Source organism: Callorhinchus milii, unplaced genomic scaffold (genome assembly GCF_018977255.1).
Source record: "Callorhinchus milii isolate IMCB2004 unplaced genomic scaffold, IMCB_Cmil_1.0 Scaffold6, whole genome shotgun sequence".
Lineage (NCBI taxonomy): Eukaryota > Metazoa > Chordata > Chondrichthyes > Chimaeriformes > Callorhinchidae > Callorhinchus > Callorhinchus milii.
Genome location: NW_024704747.1, coordinates 846,516 through 865,459, shown reverse-complemented (window position 1 = coordinate 865,459; position 18,944 = coordinate 846,516). Strand labels below are relative to the sequence as shown.

Sequence of the window (18,944 nt, the reverse complement as noted above, 5' to 3'; positions counted from 1 at the left end):
TCATCTCAAAATGAAAGCTAGGCCATTTAGGAGTGGAATCAGGAGGCAGTTTTTCATCCAAAGGCCAGTGGAAATCTGGAACTCTCTCCCTCCCCCAAAAGTCTGTGGTTGTTCAATCCATTCACGTTGCCCAGACTGAGATGAATAGATGTTTGTTAGGTCAGGGATATGGGGCAAAGGTGGGTAATTGGAGTTGAGGTAAAGATCAGCCGTGATCTTATAGAATGGCAGAACAGGCTCGAGGGGCAGAATGGCTAAATAGGTTCCGATGTTCCTAACCTCTCTGAGTTTTATTTTTCCATCAGACTTGAGTACAGAATCCAGGCTGACATTCCAACCAACGACCATCCTCCTTCAGATAAGACGGTAAAGAACCCATAATGCTATCGTAAAGGAGCTTCTGCCAGTGTTCTGGCTGACAAAACCCCAGATGAATTAGTCACAGCTGTTTGTCAACAAAATAAACCCACAAAATGGCACAAAATTCCTGAGTAATGAAGCATCTCTGGTGAGGCGCTATAAAAAGGCAAGTTCTTCATATCTTTAATTCCGAGTCCCTTTCTGCGAGAATCCATCTGCCATCCATTTTTTAAAAACGTGATTTTACACCTTTACACAAGTGACTTATCTCATCTTGCTGATAACTTTAGTTGCTCAGAAACCTCCCTTTAGAAAACCATACATTCAAGAGGAAATTTGGTATACGTGAGGGAGAAGGATTTAGGAGAGATTTAGGAAGGATTTAGGAAGGGTTGGGGAAGCTCGTGAGGAGTCTAAACAGCGGCACGGACCAGTTGGGCTGAATGGCTTGTTTCCATGCCTTATCATTCTATGTAATTCTATATTTTAGTGGTTCTGTATTAGCTTAAATCTGCACACGTCACCTGGTTACCAAAACCAAATGCCTTGATCTCTTCAATGTATTAAGTCAAGAATATGTGAAGGATTAATTGATAAGAATCTGGATTTTCTGGACTCCTCTCCCCTCTTACCTTTCTGCTGGGGCGATTGTGTGACTCTGGGGGTGCGGTTCCACAGGTGTCCTCTGGTTGGTGCGTACTTCACTCTCAAGGCTCTCTCACCTACGATTCACACACCAAACTTGTCAATGCATGTCAGCCGGGCACTTGAGGTTAGATTTTCTATCCTCAGTTATATTTCCTCAGTTCCGAAAAGGAACCAACTTCCAAATGACGATTGACGTTTTCCACAATAGTTCAGCACCTTGAATTTGATAGTAAAATAAAATGAGGAGGAATAGGGAGCTCCTGGCTGAGGGTGAGATTTGTGCCTCTCTCCTACACGTTCGGAGTTATGGTTGGGTGACATGGTTGGATGGAGTTCTCCAAGCTCTGATAGAGTTCAAGTACCTTAACCCAAGTGACCAATTGTTCAGTTGTGTGAGTAAATGGGGAGCTAAGCGGATGAGACATCTGCAGTAATGAAAAATCTGGGATTTTGCGTTGCGCTCTTTGTTGACCTGAAGCAGAATAAATCATTAGAAAGGTGAAGACACTAATTAACACAATCTGTGCTTTCCCTTGCCTGCTGAACCATCTGCTCGGCATGACTTACATCAAGCGATTGCCCTCCCAATCTCAATTACTGGAGATTTTCAAATGAAGTCAACCTACAGTAAATAAATGAAGCCAGGTTTCCCCCCGCCCCACCCCCAAGCCTGCCGAGCTGTCCACAGCCACATTTTGGTGGCAGGTGGATTGTGCGGTAGATGCTTTTGGCAGCTCATGCATCTATTGAGAAGAGAGAAGAGAGGAGAGAGGGAGAGAATAAGACAAGGATATGAAAAAGGAAAATTGAACTTGAATGAGTTATTTTACCTGTGTAAAAGAGCCGATCTGTAGATGATAAAACATTTAGTCAGTAAGGCACACTATTATTTTTGTAAACAACATTTAATTAGATATTATCTTTGAACCTTGTGTATGTAAACTGTTGTTACATTGTTCCCCAATCCTTGTTCCCCAATCCTGCAAAATACATCTTCACAACATTTCTGTAGGGCAAGACATCCAATTTATTGAACATCTGCATATGAATTTTCAAAATTAAGCATTTTATGGATGTGCCTTAAATGAGAGAATATGATCAATATTGGTTACATTCAATGAATTATCAATAACACCAGCATCAATATGGAAAACAGGTGAAAACATAAAACAGTAATGTTACATATGTTTATGTTGGCACAACAAAAGTCTAATACCACAACTATTTGTAAATACGACAAACACTACAGGTTTTACCAGAAGGAAATTATCAATATTAATATATTCAAGAACCAGATAACTGACAGATTTGTGGCTGAATCTTTAAAGATTGGCTTATTATAATATGGCAATTAAACCAGGTTGATGTTCTGAAGACACATTTTATGGTGGTGTTTTCAATGTTATAAAAGATGTGCTACATTTAAAACATTTTCAAAAAAGAAATCTCTTAATGCATTTAATATAACCAAATAATGAAACTTTAAACTGATATGAGAATGATTTACTGGAGCGTTGCACTTATAATGGTTTGTGACAGATTTGGAAGGTTTTTATAAGCAATACTTACTGCAATAACATAAATAAGAAATTGAGTAATGTATAGAAAGTATCAACTGAATTTGTTAAAGTACTCTTTTAAACATGTTATAATTTATTGGTATGGAACACTATTATCCTAGCTTTGCTGTGTTGGTTCTCTATAATCCGCAGTGCTTTTATTCTTTATTATTTTTTATTCTTTATGACCTACAGAGAATAAGAGTAATCAAGTAAATTCATTTTTGCAACTTTTAAACAATCTGCATTGTCGTACTATTAGCACTTATACTAATCCTTGCATTTGATTAGCACCTTATCATGTCGTTGAGAAATTTCAAAATGTATACAGAGTATTTCACAGAGTATACTCTAAAGTAGATTGACTGTACAGTTTGTGGGTGAAACTTAATTACAAAGCAGTAGTTTAGCAATGATACATAAGTAAAAATGTAGGTCAGGTACCAATCATGAAGCAACAGTCATTTTTCTAATAAAGCTGCTTTCCACATACCACTGGGTTAGCGAAATCTAGCAGTCCAAATGTGAACAGCCATATTCCTACATCTTTTTAAGAATTTTGTACAACAAAATCACTAATAATTTGATTTGCTTCCTGCAGTCCTATAAATAAACATAAGGACCTACTCTGTACAGTTTCAAGCTGAGGTATGTGTTACTATTAACGTATCTTTTTTTTATCAAAACAAATACCCGGTACTAAACCTCACTTTAAAAATCTTTCATAGAAACTGATTGAAAAGCGAAAGCTATGACTGATGTATTGTGAACCCTGGGAAGTTCCCAAGTTGGTGGATTTGTGCAATGTAAAATCAAATCCTATTGGGTCTTCATAATGTATTTTGTCGGTAGCTGTGAGTTTTGCATTATCCTCTTCAATGCTGTCAGGATGTTTTCCCTTCTCAAAGCAGAGACAAGTCAATGCCATTTTAGAAGCAGATAAAGAGTTAACTAGCAGTGTATTATCTATCCTTAAGATCACTGTCTCGGAATTTACGATCGAACAGAATTCTTAAATTCAGACTTATCATAAAAGGAACTGTGGAAAACTCGGTTCCAGGCTAAGACTAATTGAAACAATTTTCCAACATTCTGTGCAAATTTAAACTTTAAAACAAAGTAGTTTTATGGCTAAAATAATGAGTAATTTCTGGCCTCAGGCGCTTATCCAGGGTTTATGTTGTAGGGGGTGATTGGTATTGCATCAGCCATTGTTGACTGAATATCTGAGTCACACATCCACTACTTTCATAGTCAAATGCCCTTAAATGCAACCTGCTATTTGATTAGCTGACATCAGCTTCACATTGACTTGAAAGGTTCCAAGAAAGATCAGTAATCACACCTGAACCCTTCTCCTTCCCTACTATCTGTCTCTTCTTCATCATGTACACATGTTTACTGTTTCCTGTTGTATAATTAATTAGCTTCTGTCACAAGTCAAGAGTACTGTGTACCTATCAATCAGACAGATGGGTTTGTCTTTCTTGTTTAAGATCAAAGAGGTGTTAGAGGACTGAATTGAATTAAACAGTAGCGTGGTATTGAATGCCAAATTACCATTCGTTTTAATAAGCCACTTATGTGTTAATTATGCTACGGCTAAGTTCTTCACTCAGTCTGGTGAGAAATTGCCTGGATCTACTGCAGCAAACACACAAATGTAAGTAAGCTTTTGACTTGGAAACATATCATTATGTTTTGAAATAGAGTCATTCTAATAGGCAGACTGGGCTTGCAGACTCTAGGCAGAATAGGCAAGCCTCTAATATTGCAGATTCCACTCTGCGGACTCTCATTGGCAAGCTCTATTTGAGTGTCTGATATAATATTGCACTCTACCCTGTGGAGAGTGCTAGAATTGTCAGAAGGGAGGATGGTGTATGAAATGGAAATATCTGCCTCAGACTCCCAGCATTACCTGGAAAATCAGTCAAGCTTTCACTGCAGGAATGACGATATGAATCGTACCCGTACACACTTTGTCTCAAGAGCTGTGGCACTCTTGCTATGCATGACCATGGTCCACATAGTGGAAGGACGCAATTAATCCGGAAAACCCCATCAGAACTCAGGAGACTAAGGATATAATCAAGCCACTAAACAAGCTCCTCTTAAAGGCAACATTCTGCCTAAATCCCATCTGAGAATAAACTGCTCAAATGTAATGCTCATTCCTATGAAAAGGCTTCAAATCCAAATTCAAATAGATAGTTATCTTCCCCTCTTCTTGGTCAGAATCCAATTTAAAAGCTTTGAGTTCTGTTTTGGTTGTCAAATGAGAAGGAAGTTTCTACTGGTTTTAATTAACCCTAACCCTGATGTTAATTTGACTGAGTATTATTTAACATGTTTAGCTCATATTTGCTTCAAATATGTAAACGGAATGCTATCTGCATTGATCAGCCAAATTACTGAGCTAATCAAATGGTATGTAACTGATAACAATTAGAGAAAAATAGGGTATTTACATACCTAATTAATATGAATCAAATCATTAGAAAATACTTTCCATTAGTTACGACATTCACATTTACAATGAGAAAGATTTTACTTACTAATGATGGATCTGCACTCTGAATGGAAGACGGCTGCTGCAATGGAGATGGTGAGTCACTTGATAAAAGGGCAGCAGCAATGGTACTGAGGTCTGCAATTCACCATCAAAAGTCACGCCACTGTCTCTGTTGTGAGATTAGTAGGAAAGGGATATTACATTATATTGGCTAGATCTAATATTTTTCCAGGTTAATCCCCATTAATATCACTTTTAGATCCATCCAGCAAGGACAAGATAAAGAGTTCAACTCAACAACTGCCTGAATATGACATGTTATTCAAAAATCACAATTTATAGAATAAAACTCACATAAATCACATAACATTTAATATGATTTTCACAAAGTCCGAATTCCAGGCAAACTGTAGAAGTCGTAAAAAATCCGATTTAATCAATAATCTACCCTGCAAGTGTGTAATTTAATGCAGCCGGTAAGTGCGCATGCGGTGATGAGGTAAGGCTACATTTCCCGCGATTCAGTGCAGCCGGACGATAAGTGCACATGCCTCAACGGGACGGGTAAGGATGTCATTCCCCACGATTTGGTACAAGAAAAGGCCTTTTGGCCCATTGATCTCACTCCATTAGGGTTGAGGTTATGTCCTCTTGTGACCAACTGACCAGGGGAGATTTTCATTTGCCCTGTTAGCTGACCTGTGTTAGCTGACCTGTGTTAGTTGACCTGTGTACAAATCTAATCTTCAATCCTCACCTCGTCGTCCAGCCCTTCGGTGTTGCGGCAAATGTCATCATCGTCATCATCGTCGTCATCCTCATCATAGCTATCATCTTCTAAAAGACAGAAATTATTTCTTACATCTGATTCAGCAAACTGCACTGAAGGTTTAGCTGTAAAAGTACATACCTGCTACTTGTAACTTACCTGTTTTGAGCCCTGCTATGAAACATTTTGGAGATTCTATTCAAATGAACAAACAGACGCAAAACAATTAATAAATGATTAATAAGTAATTTTACATTTAGTATTGTACTAAAATTTAATTGTAAGGATACCCACCTGTCTCAGGTGTGCAAGGTTGCGAGGAATAATCTCTAGAAAGTAAGAATAAAAAGTGTCATTTTTAAAAAAAATCCTGTTTAACGTTTGCTTGAATTCAAACAAATTCAATCTTAATCACCGATGGGGAGAAATTATAGTAATAATCCTTGTATTTGGTATAGTGCCTTATCATGTCATTGAGAACAAATATAATAATAATAATCCTTGCATTTGATATGAAACCTTATCACGTCTTCAAGACGTCTCAAAGCGCATCACAGAATATATTGTAAAACTGTACATTTTGTGGGCGAAATGTGGCAGCCAATTGTGCACAGCAGCGTCCCACAAACAGTCGTGGATCGAGTGACCAATATATTATTTTATTTTTATTTTTTGAAGGAATTATTAGCCCCGGGAAAATGATTTGCCAATCAACTAACAGCCGGGTTCTTACTTACTGCTAGGTAAACAGAGGCATGTGGAGTAAGGAAACTAGCCCAACATTTCTGCCAGGAATCTAACCCAGGTCTCTCGTGCATGCAAAGCACAGGAAATGACATCAAGGGGCAACTTGGAAGTTAGACTTTTTTTGTGCTCGGTTTCAGCGTGGATTCTGAGATAGATGGACCCAGATGCCTATGTAACAGAGTTACCCACTGTGCGATCATGAGACAAGGTCCTCCTTAAGTGAGATGGAGGAATATTGTGTTCAAGGAGAAATCACGTCGTTAAAGAAAAATAAATATTTTATGATTTCCACTGCTGCAAGCTATGTAGATGACAAAGTGAAAACAAAATAAGTAATGACATTGCTTATTTAAACTAGAATTAACTGAACGCAAACCATTTAAAAGCAACTGCATGAACACCTCGAGTAATGATAACTGATGGACTGCTCGTAAATACTGTACCTTGCTTTTTTTTCCACCTGACTCAGGAGGTTCTTGTAAGTCGCCATTTCTTGTTCAATCCGAGCCTTAACATTGTGCAATTCCTGATATTCATTGGTGTAATTCACAATTTTCTTCTCCAGGCATTTGCTGGCTTCCTTTTGCTTAGCGATTTCTCTATCCTTTTCATGCACCGTATTTATCTGTAGCTCATCCTTAATAAAACAGACAATTTCCACAGAGACAAGTTATATATGTGTTACATATAAGTATATATTTTGATATACTACGTAAAATATGATGAGACAGTGACATAATATGCAGCCATTATTTTTTTATTTTATGTTCTTGTGTCAGTCTGGCTCAGTTGGTAATACTCTTGCCTCTGACTCAGTGGGTTGAAGGCCCATGTCAGGAGTTTAAACTCTGTCTAGGTTGATATTACGCTGCAATACTGGGAGGGGGAGCTGCATTGTTAAACAGATTAGATGTTAAACCGAGGTCCCATGTTTGTGACATTGCTTTGCACAAATTAGCTGCCATGTTCACCTACAAAACACAGTCACTCCACTTTACAGTGTATCATGTGAAGCGCTTTGAGACATCCTGCTGACATAAGAGGCACTATACCAAATATAAGGATTATTATTCATTTGGGTAGAGTCCCAGGATTCTGACCCAGCGAAAATGAAGGAATAGTAATACTATAGTAATATTGTATATGCCTGAATCAGGGTGTTGTACGTCTTGGCAGTGACCTGAAAAGTATTGCCGCTCAGTATGATATACAAGCATGGTATTTTACCACAAAATATACAGTCAATCCACTTTATAGTATATCCTCTGAAGTGCTTTGAGATTTCTCAATGACGTGAAAAGGCACCGGCTATATCAAATGCAAGAATTATTATGATTATTATTATTATTAGCATCGCTTTACTAAAATGTAGTTCAAAGATTTTATTTGAGAATGGCTTCAACCTCAATAGGTAATTATTTTGTCACAATGAATAAGATACAACAGATAATCATACACTTACTTTCAGTTTCAGCTCATTCATTTCTTTGCGGTAACACTCGTTTTCCTTCTTGACCTTTTGCAGGGTTGAAGAATTTTGTTCTTCAAACTGAGAACAAAAACATGTTTTAAAATTGAGGTGATTTTTCCTCAAAAAGGGACTGATGTACTGTAGCTAAAGAGTATTGTATATGTGATGTAACTTTGTTTGAACGCCACTTGCAGTGGAACAAAATTATGGTAACAGGTATGGACTCTCAGCAAAGACTAAAATAAAGAACTTTTGACAATTTTGCATGATCTTACATTTTAGGATAAACTGGTCTAGCAGGATGGAATTTCCAGCTTCAGGTCTCCATGAACCTTCTGTTCCATCTGCAAAGCTAATTCTATATAATCAGGTACAGGAAATAGGGAGTTCTTTGAAGAGATTTTCTATCCCCTTGGTATTTTTAAGTAGTTTGCCAGGCACCTAACTATTCCCATTGTGCAGTGAGATCTAGTGTTGGAGCCTTGAATGTGTTTTTCATTGACAATCTTGGAAGATCAGGTTGTAGGGCAGAACACTGAGGAAAATTGGGATCTTACTATATTTAAAAATGCATTAAACAAGGTTCTGGAAAATACTTGATTTTAAACCCATAGATTCCTACCTTATGGGGGAAAAACAGAACCAGAGTCTTTTGTGAGTCATGAGTGTCATGACTACACAAAGAGTAAGATGATACAAAGCCAATTGATTTCAAGGCATGTAATTGTTTTAGATATGTTTAGTATGTGTGACAATCTATTGGTATCAACAACAATTAGTACTTATGCAATATCTTTCCTGTAGGACAAACATCTCAAAACACATTACAAAGACTATGGGAAAGGAAGAGAAGTGTGATGGTTTTGACTAGAGCAGATTCAAAGGTATTTTTAAAGAGGATTTTGAAGGCAGGGCGAGAGGATTTGAGGTGAAGGGATTTGGGGAGAGAATTTTAGAGAGCAGGGGCATGCACGGTGGTTGAAATTTTCATCATTGATTGGAGATGGAGGGAGGAAAGAATCAGTACAGTATTAGACCAGGAAGGGAAGAGCAGGAGAATAAGACTGGAGGAGATTACAAAGATAGGAACATGGGGCTTTGTAATATCTAGCCTTGGTTGCTCCTTTCCGAACAAACCTTTTGTTTATATCTTTCTATTTGCTCTTTATTCTTTTTAGCAATTTCTTCATATTCATTACGAATTTCTCTCAAAGACTGCTCAAGGTCGGCTTTGAAAGTATCAATCGATTCCAGATTTTGGATATGGTCCACTTTATGCTTCCAATAATTACGCTCCTGCAAAATAACAACACAAAGCTTGTAATTGGGGTTTTGCTTCTATTAAGTATTTTAAAAACACTCTGCAACATTTTTAATCTTAGTTGCATTATCTCAGTAACTTGCTGGTGAAAGCTATTTCTTCACAAATCTCCCCTCTAAGTCACCTCCATCGACCACTTTACTCTGTTCTCATCTTGTAAGGAGGTCTGTGGAGCGGTGTGTCAGCTCATCACTGAATGATGTCAGACTCACTAAGTGCTGTACTGTTTATTCTCTCAGCTAGTGAGATTAAAACCAGCTTCTAGAGTGCACTAAAAACTCATAATTGACCGGGATAGCCAAGCGTGGTTTGCGCAGAGTTAACTGGTCTCATTAGTAGTGGTGCAATTGGTCTCAATGTGTAGGTGTGGAGGAGAGAAAAATCAGAAAAATACTGAAACATAATACAAATGTAGCTATCTATTGGTATATTTATCTTTGGGATGTCCTCCCGAAGTGAAAGGCACTACACAAATGTAATTTTGTATTGTATTATCTCTGAACTACAAACTGTTGATGCTTCGCTGTACAAGACAGCAGAAACAACAGGGTACTTGGCTGTACTTACTCGCTCCCGGACATCTTGAAGTTGGGTGAGATTTGCTTCCATAAGTTTAATCTTACGTTGAAGTTTATCTAAGGTAGAACTGGTTTCATCGTATTTCTGTAAAATTAACATGACTGAATTAATTCACTCTAGCTGCAATAATAGGGAAATCTGGGGAGAAACTCAGCTACATAGAGTAAAATTTATAGTATATCCTGTGAAGTGTTTTGAGGCATCTCGAGAATGTGATAAGGCAATATATCAAATACAAGGATTATGTATTATTATATCAAGTGCAACTATTATTATTTGTATTTCTGCAAGCACCAAATAATATACTACTTTACTAGTTTGTTAATAATTAACCTATGATTTTCTTACAGTATTGTACTAATTTTGAATTCTGAACTGAAGGCATTTTGTTGTTATTAATCTGCTCATTGTACATTACGATGGCTCAATCGGTAATTTTCAGCAGTTCAACTACACAATGGTCATACAGTTCCCCTCAAAGCTGCTTCTCCCTCTGTCTAATTTTCCCCTTTAAGGTAGTTCCTTTTATCTCCATCTATTGCCCATAAAATACACAGTCAATCCACTTTACAATATATTCTTTGAGATGTCTCAATGACTTGATAAGGCTCTGTATCAAATGCAAGGATTATTAATGTTGTGACTGGATTTTTATTTCCACAAAAATAGGTTTTAAAAAGACATTTGAATACACCTGCCTTTCTCAATTCCTCTAAATCTTTCTCACACTCCTTTCTCTGATGGCACTCCTTCTCAAAGCTGCAAATAAAGCACAAAATAAGAACTCTTTCTACTTGATAGCATCCTTCATGGGGTGGGCGGAGGGTATCGTGTTGGATCGCTTAACAGTGGCAGAGCCTGACACTGAGCCGGTGGGAGGTGACTGTAAACACGGTCGAAGAGGAAGGTCTTCAGTCGTGATCTAAAAGAGGGAAAGAGGGGGCAAGATGGGGGGGGGGGGGAATTGGGGGAGAGAGCTACAAAAGTTGGGGGTGTAGCGGATGAAAGCTTGGTTTTATCATCTGTAAGCACTGTATTTTTGTTCACCATTTTTTAAACTTCTCCTTCTCGGCTTTGAAGGCGTTGACCTCTTTCTGGTGGTCATCCAGCCTCAGCTTGAAGTCGCACTGAACCCGCTTGTAGATGGCGCTGGATTTGTTGTACTCCTCTTTCTCAGCCAGCTGCAGCTCCTCCTGCAGCTCCCTGTTCTTGCGCTGCAGCGGGAAGATGGCGTTGTCGATGTACTTGGCGAAGCGGTCGTTGAGGTCCTTCATGCGGTCTATCCCCTCTGACAGGGTGTCGTGGACCTCCCGCTGCCCGCTCTCTCCGGGGAAGCATTTCTCCATGGCGCTGCCCTTGGTATGGCTCCCGTGCATCTTCCGCTCCTCTGGTCGAGTGTGTTTGTGTGTAAGTGTGTGGATAAAATTGTTTGACAGGGAAGGGGAGGATATGGGAAGCTCTCCACCTAAATTATTGGCTGGCCAGCTCCAAACAATATCATGGATGGAATAAATAAAAGATCTCAGAGCTGTGGCTTCTCCGACTCGGTGATGCCTCCCCACAGCTCGGAGCAACCGTCGACGCTTGTTTCTGTTGCTTCAACCGCCAGGAACCGACGACAAAATGGCGCCCAACGGCTGAGGCGAGGCACGCGGCACGGGGAAGAAAAGCGCGGGCCGCGCCTGCGCACTGCCAGCCCACCTTCCGCGGCGCCTGCGCACTCGCTCTCTCTCGCCCGCCTCCCCCGCCCCGCCCCGCCCGGCGCCTGCGCGCTGACGACCTCCTCTGCCCCGCCCCCTCCAACCGTCGTTTGGTGGCGCGCGCGGTGGCGCAACGTGGGCTCAGTCCGACGGTCCGACTGCTTTCCACGTGGCGATTCTCTCGCCCTCCCGTCGTGGTCGTCTCCCCCCAGTGGTGGCCGAGTACCGTTCAGTGGCAGACTGGAGGTAGGCGGGGGCCAAGCTCTTGAGGAGGAGCCGCCGCGCTGACAGTCGGTTGCGCCATTGCCAATGCGGGACACGGGGCGCGAGGCAAACAAGGCCGGCGGCCATCTTTGTAAAGGAGACACCGACTGGAGCCCGCCCTGCATTCATTCTGGAAGGTGTTCGGTTCTCGCTCACTCGTTATAAACATTGAAGTCATGTTTCTGATTGCATTTCCCCCTTTACGCGCAGATAGCGTCGTGCACGGCATTGTAGATGAATGTTGGATGAGTAAACCCGAACACCAAACCGTCTCCTTTACGAAGATGGCCGCCCCGTGGCATTGGCAGTGAATGTGGGGTGGTTTAAAGTTCGCCGCCTTTCATTCCAGAAATTGTGAGGCCGAAACCCTTGCGAGACAAGGTGCTCGAAGGTGGGGAGAGACACCTCGAGTTTGCGAGCGCTCCCATTTCTCTCTGTCTGAAAATGGATGTTCAGGCTTACTGAAGAAGATATTTCATAAACGGAATGTGCAGTGGAACATAATTGAAATAAAACTACTAAAAAAAAAGAGACCACCCTTGTTGAAAGGAACCGTCTCAGGGTCGACTAGTACAAGAGTGGTGGGTACATTAATCAATAATGTCCAATACATTCAATTTCACAAATCCAACACGAAATTACGGATACCCACAGCTTTACTATGCAGCGCATATAAGCATTATTCTGTTGTATTTGAACTACCTATAACCATGATTAATCTGAATTAATAAACATTTTTTAAGATAGGATTTGTGTCAGTCTTTGCTTCAAAGCAGCGTTAAAATGGGCATTTTCAACGATGAGGACTTTTGATAAGGTAAAAGGGATACACTATTTCCACTGGTCACTAGTGAGTCCGTAACTAGAGGTCTTCAGTTTAGGATTATTTAGAACTCATGCATTATTTAGAAGCACTCTAGCTTCCGAGTCAGAAGGTTCTGGGTACAAGCCCTACGTCCCCCTTTTCTCATCTACTGGCTGGTTTGGTCTCATATCCTTGAAGCACATAGAGCATAGAGGCCACAATCTGATAAAACTGCAGAATTGTTTATAGAACAATATCTTCAAGCCTTTAGCCACAACAAACAAGGTTCAGTAGTGCTCTCCCTTTTTGGAGTTGACACCACATGCCCATTTAACTTATATATCCCAACAAGAGTGACCATGCGTTTCATGGTTTGTTTAATTGGCATTAGCATACATTGCTTCCCAAGTCAGCTTGACATTTGTCTTTAATTAGTGGGTGCTACAGCACGTGGTGCAGAACTGGCTGATTTCCATCAGTTTGACTCAGTTGATTGTACTTTTTTCCTGGTTAGAAGGTCAGGGTTCAAGTGGGAATGTTAAGATCAGAATGTAAGATGACACTGCAGTCCAATACCGGGGGAGTGTCGCACTGTCAGAGACGCTGTCCTGTAACTCAAGTGATGTTTTTGTAGGTAAATGCAGTGATGTCCCCAAACATTGAAAACAATTATCTGATGTGCTTCGAGAAGTTTTGACATGATAAGGTGCTATAAAAATGTGAGTTCTTATTGTTATTTGTTTCCGACGTACAGGAGAAACAAGAGCCGCTGTGGTCAATCTAACCAAGAGCTTAGCCGTTGAATTGTGCTCACAGTGGCGTGCGGGACAGTGCTGTTGCTCCTGTGCACTGACAGTCTCCTTTCCGAACATGGCCTCCCTGCGGCATTGTTAATGTGGGGGTTCACCGACGCGGTCTCCTTTACAAAGATGGCCGCCCAGCGCCTCGTTCCTGAGACCCGCATGTCAATCACGCAGCCGAGTACCAGCGCATGCGCGCGGGCGCCCCTGCAGCTCCGCTAACAGACTGGCAATTAGCTGCATTGGAGGCTTGCAGCTGGAATGTAACCTCTGCACACACACACACACACAGCACCGGGGGGGGAGGAGATGCAGCACCAGCTGGACCAGCGCACCTTGCCTAACCCTGTGCAACAAGGAGAGTTGGTGATTGCAATGAGGGTTTCAAGCCGGATTTCACCGCAGGTTAGTGGTGGATGGCAATGATTTGTGTGCTGCTTTACTGGGGAGGATCTGAGGAATTCCATGGCTGTGGGCTGTGGACGGAGCTTTGCATTAGGACCCCACCCTGTGCAGAGGGCTGCTTTGAACCCCCACAACATCCCTGGCTAATCCGAAGATCCCTTTAAACCTCAACCCATCCCTTTTTATCAGAGTCTGATTTGCTGCCCCCCCCACCCATCTCTCTTGTACGGACTGGTTTAAAGATCAACTCCAGCTTTATGCAGGGTATCTTTAACTATTACCCCCCCCCCCCCCCCCCCCCCCCCCATGTGTAGTCATCTTTACACACCACCCTTCCCTTGTTTGGACCACTTTAAACCCCACCTTCCGCCCTCCCTAAGTATGGTATCTTTAACCCTTACTACCCTTGCATGGTCAGTTTTAACCCTCACCAATCTTGAATGGCCCCTGTGCATGGACAGACTCACTCCTCTCCTCGCGACCCCTCAGATGTTTTAAACATCAATCTCTTCTCCCATGCAATGACTCCTTTAACCCTTCACCTGACCATTAACGCAGGAAAGGTGTTAATCCAAAACCCACAGAGGGAACAAATAAATGACCCAGAAGTACTGTGTGTCATTTCTTGTGTGATAAGCAAAAGCTGTGCTGATTCATTTTCTTTCCTGTTCCTCAATAAATAAACACAATGCCCATTTGTTTCCTCCCAGCCTGACGATTTTCTCCCCTCCTTTTTTGAAGGTGTTTGACTACTTTTTCTACCCATCGTGGGTCGGTTACATGGGTGTAGTCTGGTTCCTCGCCCACGTGCTTGCTATTCACGGCTCGTGTTGTCCAGGCAGTTCAACAACATGGAGGGGGCATCACAGCCAAGCCAGATGCTGTCCTTGTTGGCATCTAACCCTTCTGGGGTGTAGGCGTGTCTATAATAATAAGCCTATAATAATCCTTGCATTTCATATAGTGCCTCAGTACATCGTTGAGATATCTCAAAGTGCTTTACAGAATATACTGTAAAGTGGATTGACCTTGAGACGAGAGCTCAAGTGGGGGAACACAGGGAATGGGATTAGAGTAGAGAGCTCCAGTGGGGGAAGGAGCACCAGCACAGACACGATGGGAGGAGAGAGAGAGCAGGGAACGGGGTTAGAGTAGAGAGCTCCAGGGGGGGGCGAGCATCAGCGCAGGCATGATCAGGAGGGAAAAGCACACAATATTTTTTCTTTCATGTCTTCCAGTTCCCAGTGGTGAGTGTGTGTTGGTAGTTTCAGCGGCTCAAGGGCATATGCAGAGTGAAGGTTGGCCTCTCCGTCAAAGTAACGTCTCTGGTTGTGTGACGAGCGGCAGGTGGGGATGCCCCAAAGCAGTGCCAGCCCGGAACCAGCCTCCCACCGCAGAGCTGGCCAACCGGCAGTCAACCTGGACCAGCCGGGGGAGGCCATTATGGAACGGAAGAAGAAGAGGAAAAAAGAGCCCAGACCTGAGTCCATTATAATCTACCGCTCGGAGAGTGAGAAGGTAGAGGAAGATCAGGGTGACCCGGACTCCACAGCCAAGAGCACAGAGGAAAGGACCAACTTTCTCACTCCTCCTGAAGGTACTTGGGGCTGACTTATTTGGAGTTGAGGTACAGATCAGCCATGAACTAATAGAATGAATAGTCTCCTCCCTGTTCCTATGTTCCAGTGTTTCTATATGGCTCTAGATGGACAGTGTGGAGGGCGCTGTATAAATGAAAGTTGTTGTTGTTATCTAGCCCTCCCCATCTGGTGATCCAGTGTAATTAACAATCTCTCCTTGCATGCAGGTGCCTGGAACATTCCCGCAGACAGTAGGTACGTGACCCTGACTGGGACCATCACTAGGGGGAAGAAGAAGGGGCAGATGGTGGACATCCATGTGACACTTACTGAGAAGGAACTGCAGGAGCTGGCCAAGTGCAAGGAGCCTCCGCGGAGCAAGGAGGAGAGCGAGAGGAAACCATGTGACGTGGGGCCCAGGCGAGGGCCACACGTGGTCCTGTGGAGCCTGCTTTGTGCCCCAGTGATCTTTGTCCTCTCCTTCGTCATGTCCTTCTACTACGGCACCATCGCCTGGTACAACATCTTCCTGGTGTACAACGAGGAGCGGACCTTCTGGCACAAGGTGACCGTGTGTCCGCTCCTGATCATCCTGTACCCGGTGCTGATCGTGGCCACCTCGGCTTCACTTGGGCTCTACACCATGGTGACCCAGGTCTCCTGGTCCCTGGGCGAGTGGTGGCAGGCCGTGCGGGACCTGGAGAAGGGCTTCTGCGGCTGGCTCTGCAGCAAGCTGGGCCTGGAGGACTGCTCACCCTACAGCATCGTGGAGCTGCTGGACTCCGACAATGTCTCGGGAAGCCTGTCGGGCAAGGGTGGTCCATCTTTGGATCAGACGTCTGCTGTCTAGAGAGAGCGAGAGAGGAAAGAAAGAAAGAGAAAAAGAAAGAAAAGTTTAGCTCAAAAACTCTTCCAGAACTTTGAGGGAGAAGAGAGCCTCAGTAAGTCTTGTGCTTGTCTCTCGGGGTCCGTTTTGTTACCTCGTTCAGATGCCCGGGGAGGGAGTAATTTGTAAGATCAGCAAATTGACGTGTAAATCGTAGGTTCCTAGCCGTGTCCTGGGCTTGGAACTCCCACCGGATGGTTGGGAGCTTCCTGCGGGCACAGTCCGGCTTCACAGAATCCAGGGATGAGCTGGGCGACAGAGCGGGTACTGGAAGGTCAGCCTGAGAGTTGCCGGGACCCACAGGAGTCTTTGTATTTCAAATGCCTCATTTGTAGGAAACCTCCCCAATGTCTCGCTTACATCAGTGTCCATGAGATGTGCAGACAGGCTTGAGGGGACATCTGAGTGAAAGCAACTCCCAGCTTAGTGTGTAACTGTGGTGACTCCCAGACCGATTGCCAGTCAGTCCTAGTTCCCGCAGCCTGTCCTACCCGCGTTCCTACCCTTTCCCTCTTGTCTTGTTGGAAGCTGGGCCTCCATACCAGGGTCTAGTGTACTGAAACGAGCAGTGGGTTCCCCCCCGAAGCCAATCACAAGCATTTGTTTTGAGGTCCAGATTTCGGGTCAGTTCAATGGTTCTTGATATCAACTTAATTTATTTTATCTTCCAACTTCTGAAAGTGCCGAGCTGTACAATTGAGCACTTTCCTACAAGCTTTCCTACAGTTTTTATTGGTTTAAAGAAATTGTTTTTTGTGTGTCTGAAATTTTAACAACTTTTATTACCAAGACACACGGCCTTAAGTAAGAGTGAGTGAGTGCGTGTGAGTGGTGTGTGCGTAGAGAGGGAATGAGGGGAGGCAGGCTAAACTGGGTTAATTTTGTAAATAAAGGGCTTTGAAATGTCTTGCTATGTTGCGTAACCCTTTCCCCCCCTCCTCCCTCACTCTCTTCCATTACTCCTCTTGCATTTGCCCTCTCTGGACAGTGCATCAATCTGGTCTCACTCTGGAGTAGGAGGAGAAACCCGGAGTCTCTCCTTCCCTCTTTCTCTGACTCTCTCGGCTTTGCTGTCTTCCACTTGCTCTCGTTGCTTTCGTTCTCTTCGGCTCGGACCATATCACCTGCCCAGGGTCAGTCAGGTTCTGCCTCACGTTCCCCCAATGCCTCAGCTTTGCATTGCTCTGTCTAGCAATCGGCAGGTGAGGACACAGAGCAGGTTTGGGGAGAGACAGGAACAGCTCAGGTTCCAGCTTGCTTTATTGAACTGGCCTTCCTGCCTTTCCTTGAATGTCCATCACCCCGGGGGCCCATCACCTGGCGACATTGATCAGCAAAGCATCTCAACTGAAGGAAAAGTACTTTGTTCTTCTCATCTATGCAGCTATCTCTCTACTGCTCGGGACACACTGGCTGTTGGCTTCTCACTGACTCACTCCTCACCAATTCACCGTTCCCCTCTCCCCATACCCCTTGCGTATTTGCCCCCTTATTCTCCCCATCCCCGTTTGCATTCACCTACAAATACTCAGTCACTTCACTGTACAGTAAATCATGTAAAGCAAGCACTTTGAGACACTTCAATTATGTGATACCAAATACAAGGAATATTATTATTATTGTTGTGTGGTTACTTATCTTGTTTAGCGGCTCCACTGTTGGCTTTGGAAGATTGAATCTCGATAGTCCTATAGGATCCCACCATAGCAGATAGACATGGCAAACTGTGAGCATCTCCCAGGACAGAGAAGAGTGTTTCAATGAGGCTGGTGGGTGGTTTAGGGTACGTGTTGGCAGTGCGGTGCCCTGGGACCATCTTCTTACATACGAATGTCCACCAGAATAAGCAGAGAAGACCACAGTTTAACGTCTCATCCAAAGGATGGCCTCTAAGGATGTAAGTGATTTCAGTGCAGCGAAAAGCAATGTGAGAGTGAGTGTATGTTTGGTGAGCGAGTTCCATTGGTGTACGAGGGTGCATTGTACTCTCAAAGTTATTTCAGACTCTGCACTAAACAGACATTTGCACAGCCTGTTAGGTTTCCATGTAAATGCTTACAAATAGTTGTCACATGCAATAGGTTGACTTGACTTGATGTCTCCTGCCTTTGCAGCGTTCAGCAGCCAAAGACCATGTCCTCACACCCAGAAACCTCTCTCGCTCTGTCTCCATCGCAGCAATGCAGCTTCTCATTGCTTTGCCACTGAAAGGGTTTCCGTTTTCGAATTCTGCTTAACCAAAAACAGTGGGGAATCTATGCATGGCCTGGCCAAACTTCTTGTCCCAAGAGTTGTCTTCCCTTTCTGTCATCCCCTTATCTCCCTCTCTCTCTCTCTCTCTCTCTCATGTCTTCACTGGCCTGGTTTAGACCATTCTTTGTACCTAGTTCCCCCGTGGAAACTTTGAGAACACCACATATCCCAGACCTTCACCAAATCGCACTCAAAACCTTTGGACTCTCATTAGGAAGTTGACTGTATAGGAATGGAATAATGATTCCCCCCTTTGTAACTGAAGGATTCTCTTATTTCCCC

The 18,944-nt window shown here is 43.1% G+C and overlaps 2 protein-coding genes across 2 annotated transcripts; one reads left to right on the top strand and one right to left on the bottom strand.

The window, feature by feature from the left end:
- Positions 1 to 5,821: 5,821 nt before the first annotated feature.
- LOC103189656 (glial fibrillary acidic protein-like) lies at positions 5,822 to 11,345 on the bottom strand. Its single transcript, XM_007910118.1, has 8 exons — positions 11,017 to 11,345; positions 10,668 to 10,728; positions 9,958 to 10,053; positions 9,207 to 9,365; positions 8,061 to 8,147; positions 7,042 to 7,235; positions 6,146 to 6,180; positions 5,822 to 5,919 (listed from the first exon to the last, which is right to left on the bottom strand). The coding sequence occupies exons 1-8, from the start codon at positions 11,343 to 11,345 to the stop codon at positions 5,822 to 5,824; spliced, it is 1,059 nt and encodes a 352-aa protein (XP_007908309.1).
- Positions 11,346 to 13,756: 2,411 nt separating this feature from the next.
- On the top strand, positions 13,757 to 17,970 carry tmem169b (transmembrane protein 169b). The gene is made up of 3 exons (XM_007910105.2): positions 13,757 to 13,943; positions 15,182 to 15,540; positions 15,751 to 17,970. Exons 2-3 carry the CDS (start codon positions 15,297 to 15,299, stop codon positions 16,371 to 16,373), a joined length of 867 nt encoding a protein of 288 aa, XP_007908296.1. The 5' UTR covers positions 13,757 to 13,943; positions 15,182 to 15,296; the 3' UTR covers positions 16,374 to 17,970.
- The last annotated feature ends 974 nt before the right edge of the window (positions 17,971 to 18,944 follow it).

Excerpts from the sequence above, each read along its gene's own strand:
- LOC103189656 (XM_007910118.1), bottom strand. The coding sequence starts at position 11,345 with ATGCACGGGAGCCATACCAAGGGCAGCGCCATGGAGAAATGCTTCCCC. Across the intron at positions 10,054-10,667 it reads ATTTAGAGGAATTGAGAAAG|AAATACGATGAAACCAGTTC; the intron begins GCAGGTGTATTC and ends TTAATTTTACAG. Across the intron at positions 5,920-6,145 it reads ACCTTGCACACCTGAGACAG|AAGATGATAGCTATGATGAG; the intron begins GTGGGTATCCTT and ends TCTGTCTTTTAG.
- tmem169b (XM_007910105.2), top strand. The coding sequence starts at position 15,297 with ATGCCCCAAAGCAGTGCCAGCCCGGAACCAGCCTCCCACCGCAGAGCT. Across the intron at positions 15,541-15,750 it reads CTTTCTCACTCCTCCTGAAG|GTGCCTGGAACATTCCCGCA; the intron begins GTACTTGGGGCT and ends CCTTGCATGCAG.